This window comes from Hemibagrus wyckioides, linkage group LG14, assembly GCF_019097595.1.
Source record: "Hemibagrus wyckioides isolate EC202008001 linkage group LG14, SWU_Hwy_1.0, whole genome shotgun sequence".
In the NCBI taxonomy this organism is placed as follows: domain Eukaryota; kingdom Metazoa; phylum Chordata; class Actinopteri; order Siluriformes; family Bagridae; genus Hemibagrus; species Hemibagrus wyckioides.
The window spans coordinates 15,160,393-15,167,014 of NC_080723.1; the positions used below are offsets into that span (position 1 = coordinate 15,160,393).

Here is a 6,622-nt window from a genome sequence, read left to right on the forward strand (position 1 = left end):
AACACAATGCTTAAAGATTTAGTTTAGTTAATGTGTTTTTTTCTATCCTGCAGTGTGTGTGTGTGTGTGTGTGTGTGTGTGTGTGTGTCATAGGTTGATTACATTTTTTGGATAGTTACGTGCCATAGTAAAATAGACGTGAGCCTAAACTATTTATTTTGTAATAAGACGCTGACGTGCTTTCGAATCATCGGCGAAACAGAGAAGAGCTCTTTCAAGTATAAAGGTGCAGTTTACAGACAGTTTTAAAAGGCAGCATCATGTTTAAACAATGTCATAAAAAGACAGCAAACAGATCAGACGAGTGAAGAGACAGTGATGAGGCTTGTGATTGTTACGTCAGGTGATGAGACACAGACGTCTGTGGAAGATGCCGATGATCAAGTGATAAGTCATTTCCGACTGTAAACTTATGATTCTTTAAATGCAACAAAAATCAGTAAGTGGTGGTTGCAGGTAGACTATCAGCGTGTTGGTGTCTCTCAGTGGAACTGAAATATAATAGAAAGGGTTTTCCCAGGTTACCACATAAATATTGCAAATGCTCTGCAAATTTCAGAAAAACCATCACAGAAAGTGTGAATGTTCTGTGTTTCCATCTACCAGTGTTTTGTTAATCGAGCAACTCGCGTAATCAAGCGAACAACAGTCGTGGAAATGTTCAGTACATCATAGTTTCCATCTTTCGTTAACACTTCTTCTCTTCATCTGTACGACAAATTGTCCATCTTAGTCCAGTATAGACTTCTTCTTTTTTTCTCAGCATTTGCCAATACTCTTCAGGTTTTCTGATGTACAAGTCAGAAAGTCAATAAATAACAATGAATAAAAGCTTGAAGTGTCTTGTATCCCTAAAGTGGAGGATGTGGTGGTGTCTTTCATTAAAAAAATATATATTTAACTTATACTTGTGACTTGTGTTAATCAGGGTTCTGTGAGAAAAATCACCAATATTCACAGGTACAGTTTCAGCAAAAATACTTTTAATAGTAAATAAATACAAAACAATAGGAAAAATTGCAACTGGGTAACTATGCAATACACAGAGTCTCATTATGAGACATACGTTTCTCAAGATACTTTGTAGTTGACAGTGTGTACCAAACCTTTTTTTTTTGCTGTCTTGGGGACTTGCATGTCTTGCATGCAAGTGCAAAAATATCAGCAGCAGGTCTTGTTTGAGTCTTCGGTCTAATACTGGTACTAATACTATATAAAGCAGTATTTATGTACATTATAATCTGAATCAAACTCAGCAGTAAGAAAACTGCTGAACACACTGCCAACATATCAGAAATCTGACAGTAATAATTAGACATATTAAGGCATTTCTCAGTCTGCTGTAATACAAATTGAAAAAAGTAATAAAAACAAATAAATAGGCAATAAATAGATGAGTTGATCCAGAGTGCTTTACACCAGGGTTTCATGAGGTAGTGTCGTCCAGACATTCACATAGTCATCATCATGCTCGTATTTTAAGAAAGGCGACTGAAAGCCTGCAAGAAAATGTAAAGATGTTACTCACTGGGTGTGAAACGTATGCCTTACAGTTTCTGTTTTAAGGGATATTTAATGTTAATAAAGTTGAATCATTGTTCAAATAAAAAAAACAGACAAGAGCCTAAGAGCACTGGTTAAAAATGGAAATATATTATTTTGATTATTGTACTAACCTTCTGCAGAAGTGACTGTAAATTCTTCAGAAATTCTTTGCTGCTGACCTTTGGGTAGGCTTCACAGGACTTGCACTCAGCATTCTGGAAAGGAATGTCGATCAGATAGAGGTCAGAATTCTAATTCACACTGTGGGATGAATCGTCTAGACATTGTCTGATCCCCAAATTCCATTTTTTTTCCCCCAGTCTCACCTTTATATCTTCTGCAGTGCAGGTGTTCAAGTTGTTCATCTACAAACAAAGGCAACATATAAGCAAATACATTAAGCGATGCTTTTCTTGTTATGAACGTTATGAATGAAATTGTTTAGGAGAATGATTTTTTGTTTGTTTGTTTGTGAACTTCTACTTACGATGCTGGGCTTGCCCAGATTTCTGGCCAGTTTCATCTTCAGTTGATTCTTATGGCTGTTAGAGTGAAGCTGTTTCCTGAAGCACTCAAGTGCAGACTGAGAGCAGCACTCCTAAACAAAGAAACAAGCAAAACATTTCATAAATGAACTGATTAATCTTTATATACATACATATATATCATTTAATACATCTCTGAAATCCAGTGTCTCTTAAACAGCAGTGCATTTAATCATACACCTGATTTCAGACAATCCGTTAAAACGATGCCGAATGTAGATAGACTAAGTAAACGCAAAAATCTGTCGACTTTTGCTTCAGGACACACTGGAAAAAGTCTCTCAGCAATAGAGAAACAGTACTGTCTATTTCTTTATTCTGAATTCCCCCTCCAGACTCAGCTCACTTCACAGAACTGGCACGGAAACATCATCATTTCCATACAAAAACCATGTAATTTCAGTGCATTCGGTGAGAATACAGAGAGGCATTCAGAAAAAAACAACCTGCTTTGCGTTTGACTTTGTACACACCTCCTGTGATTTCAGCATAAGATACAATCTACACTAAGAGACTGAGACTTGCCACACTGCAAAAGGTGGCCAGTAGAGAGCTGGAAGAAGGTCAAAAGCAGAAAGGAGCTAAACCTATCGACCATCCGGGCAGCCCACAGACGTGCTGCTGCTTCATTACTCATCAAATTTCTCCTAAACTAGGCACACTTTCTCCAAACTCTCATGAGTTGCTTTCTGTTTGACTCTTAGTCAGAAGTGAGAGAGAAACCAAAAGCACCTAAAAAAAAAAAAAAAAAAATCCTCAAAAAGTCAAAAAATCCGCTTTCTCTCTCCCTAGTGGGTTGTAAAAATTAATTCATCAATTTTATATATGCACTTAGGATATATGCACTTATGCCTGAACTAATTTAGGAATTTAAGTCTGAATTATACACTTAAAAGTTGACTTAAAGTCATTTCCCTTCTTCAGAGAAAAAAAGTGCAACTATAAATATTGTCATGTAAACACTACAAGAAATGTCCTGATGAATTTCAACATGGAATGAATTTCGAACTTTAATCGTTTACTCCTCGCTCAGATTTTCCGAATTAAATGTCCTCTGATAAATAATCCAGAAGTCACCTCTCTTACCTTGATGTCATTTGTTGGTGAGTGAAGAGAAATTTCATTGGCCTGCAAAATGGAATAAAATGAAATCTGTTAAATCCAGCACTATGTCAACCGTGACTGTGGTCAACTGACAAAAAAAAGAAAAGAAAGAAATGTAATAAGCAACTAACCTTTTCTTTAGAAATAAGTAATTTGAGGTGCAGGATGGCTTGTTGGAACAGTCCTTCAGTTTTCGTAACCTTGGGAGATGTTGTCTGAGCCCAGCATGCTGCTACGAGCAGAAGACACAGAACACAAGAGAAAGTCGCCTTCATCTTATCTACGCTATATTAAGTTACAATCTCTAATAGGCTAAAGATGCGTTTAAACAGTTGCGTTCACACTGGCTACAGGTATACACTTACCTTTATATAGGATCCTTCAGGACGCAGGAAAACCACGTCTTGGTTGATACTGGAAAATGCAGGGACAAACACTGACTAATCAAATTTTCTTTTCCAACTCCGTTACGGCGTCTTCGTTGAGAGATTCGCTTATGTGGGGGATGTACGGATGCGAGAGTCTTTTTTTTTTGTGTGTGTGTGTGTGTACTTGTGTGTATGTGTGTGTGTGTGTGTGTGAACCTGACCTAGACTTTCTGCACACTTGGCAGGAAACTACGAAGTGCTCTCGGTTCCTCTTCTCATTCTGAATCAGCAGCAGGTCCGTGTATGTGTTTGTGAGCACACGTATAGCAGATATAGGTGCTGTGTGTGGATGTCAACGTAAAAGGTGCTTTTTCATTGTCCTCCCACACACACACACACACTGTGTTGATTCAAGACAACAACAGGAAGTCCGTTTAATCTTCTTTTTTATGTGTAAGATTAATATAGTGTGTTTGTGATTAAATGCCTGAAAGAGGAAATTCTATTATTTAACTTACATTGAGAAAATAATCCATAAAAACATCATATGTTCATGTGAACATGTCCATTATGTGTTTCTTTTCACCCGTACGATTCATTCATTTAGTCTGTATGTGATTGCAGCAAACAGTTTGGCTTGTGTGTGTGTGTGTGTGTGTGCATGTGTGCATGCATGTGCATAGGAATTTGAGCATGTCATGCTCAGTAGTGGTTTTGGTCAGTTCCTCGTGACATAATCAGTACTGCACATCAACATAAAAGGAAATGAGGTCACAGTTGAGTCTCTTGTCTTGAGTGAACAGGAAGTGGTAGGTGGGGGATGGGATCTTACAATATTCCCATAGTGTCATTACTGAAGGGAAAAGCCCAGGTGACCCCCAGGCTGCTGGAGAGAGACCTGATGCATGTGCAATCACACTGGGGATTCCTCACCCTATGCATGGAGTCTCTGTCTCAGCTCATGGAAGAGACTGTGTTCATCTACAACCTGAATGACTCACAACTTCCCTCTTGTCATCATGTCTCAATCTTGATTGCATGTAATATTCATTTATCGGTCAAAGAGGAAAATGATATACAGGTTAAACGAAAAGGGATAACCTCTGAGTAATAATGAAGCATATTTTAAATATTGAATTGATGCAAATGAATAAATCATTTTTAATGCTTCTAATCGGATGAGAGAGGGAGAGAGAGAGAGAGAAAGAGGAAGAGAGAGAGAGAGAAAGATGGATGTCTGTGGTTGGTAGTGTTAAACGCAAAAGTGCTCTTAAAGGAAATGTGGTCAAAACAAAAGAAAACTTGTTGAACAATGAGTTCGTTGGTCAAATGTATTTAAGTAAACAAGTATGTTAAGTATGTTTATTCTTTATTCAATATTAAACTATAAGAAACTGAACATTCTATGGGAAATACACAAAATAGAGAAACATTTTTATTCTCTGTAACCCAGAGACATAATAAACTCCAATCAGGAGTTTAGAAGTGCAGGAGAATAATGCATTCATATGTCATTAGAAAAGAGCGCATTTTAGATTTCCAAACATTCATTTTCAATGAATTCAAATGAAGATGAATATTTTATGCTGTTAAACAAAATAACAATTTAAGTTAGTGTTAATCCTTTATTCCTGTTAGTCCTCTCTCTAAAGTCCTTCTAGTACAGAATGTGTACAAACACAAGACCAGAAATCGCTAAACAGAAAGACTTTTCAGATCCGCAAAAAAGCTGTTCAAGTTTGACATAATGTTGTCGATAATGTATGAACAGTGTGTCAAATAATATGATATTTTGTTCAGGTTACAAATAACAGATGCAGATGCGCGTTTCTCTGTAACTAATAAAGCTACGTGTCCTGAATCTGCGCATATACATCAGTGGAAGAATATATCTAGACATATATTTGCTAATGTCTCTAATAGTGTATCAGATAATATGATTTATTTTTCCAGGTTTCAAACAACCATTTTTCAGGCTACTCCGGCTACTGCAGATTCAAGTTTCTCTGTAACTAATGAAGTTAAGTGTCCTAAATCTGGACATATACATCAGTGGAAGAATCTTCTAGGCCAGACATACAGTATACTTGCTACCAGCTTTGAGAATCAGACACGAGACTCGGCCGCCATGTTGACTGTGGTGCTGCTGACTGGATATTTTTGGTTGGCGAACTCATTTTTTAACCCAGTACTGACACTGAACCTATTAATTACCTTTCCCAATTAAACGCTATGGTGTAGGGTTTTACCTTGAACCCAGAGGGACAACTAGATATCTCTTAAATGTCTTAAAAAATGTTTTCCTCCTAAAAGTGTTTTAAACGGTGGACACAGTAGACAGGGTCAGCTCGAGTACGTCTATGAAGAAACTGTAACAGTAGATGTACTTGATATTGATGAAATGGCCAAATAATCATATGTTCTGCTGATAACGCACGATTCCACAGCACTTTTTTTAATTTATTTATTAATGAAATAAAATCATCATTTTATACTCAGATCTTCAGTATTTCAGCTATGGGCAAATTTACATGGTGTAAAAGCATTTTTAGAGTCTTTTTAGAATTAAAATTTTTTAGAAAGCATTCAAGAGATTTTGAAAACTGTTTGATTGTATACCAAAAAGACAAATAAAAATGTCCAGTTTAAAGTAAAATGTGCTTTAGGTGTTTCAGAGATTTTGCAAACCAGCAAAAGTAGTCAAAATGAATGAACACATTTTTTCCAAGTGCATTGCATCAATTTGAGGTATATCACAAAGGGATACATCCCCCCCCCCCCCCCCCAAAAAAAAAGGTTAAAGATAAGTGACATGGGCTAGGCCAAGATTTGTCAGCTTCTGAACTCATTTCTGTTATCATATTTCCATCAGAATTAAGCATTCATTCTAAATTTGGGTTCCCTTTTCTCATTGAGTAAACTACACAGAATTCTTACTCACCATGTTTCTTTACAAAAAACAAAACAAAACAAAAAAAAAACCCTACAACCACAGGATTTGAATATTTCATTCGTATGTATAAGTATGAAAAGTCTGGGTCGAAAGAAAACCCCAAAAAT

At 36.6% G+C, this 6,622-nt stretch overlaps 1 protein-coding gene across 1 annotated transcript; it reads right to left on the minus strand.

Moving 5' to 3' along the window:
• Positions 1–1,024: 1,024 nt before the first annotated feature.
• Positions 1,025–3,542, minus strand: il21 (interleukin 21). The gene is made up of 6 exons (XM_058408597.1): positions 3,326–3,542; positions 3,177–3,218; positions 2,033–2,143; positions 1,872–1,910; positions 1,677–1,760; positions 1,025–1,499 (listed from the first exon to the last, which is right to left on the minus strand). The coding sequence occupies exons 1-6, from the start codon at positions 3,467–3,469 to the stop codon at positions 1,479–1,481; spliced, it is 441 nt and encodes a 146-aa protein (XP_058264580.1). The 5' UTR covers positions 3,470–3,542; the 3' UTR covers positions 1,025–1,478.
• Positions 3,543–6,622: the final 3,080 nt, after the last annotated feature.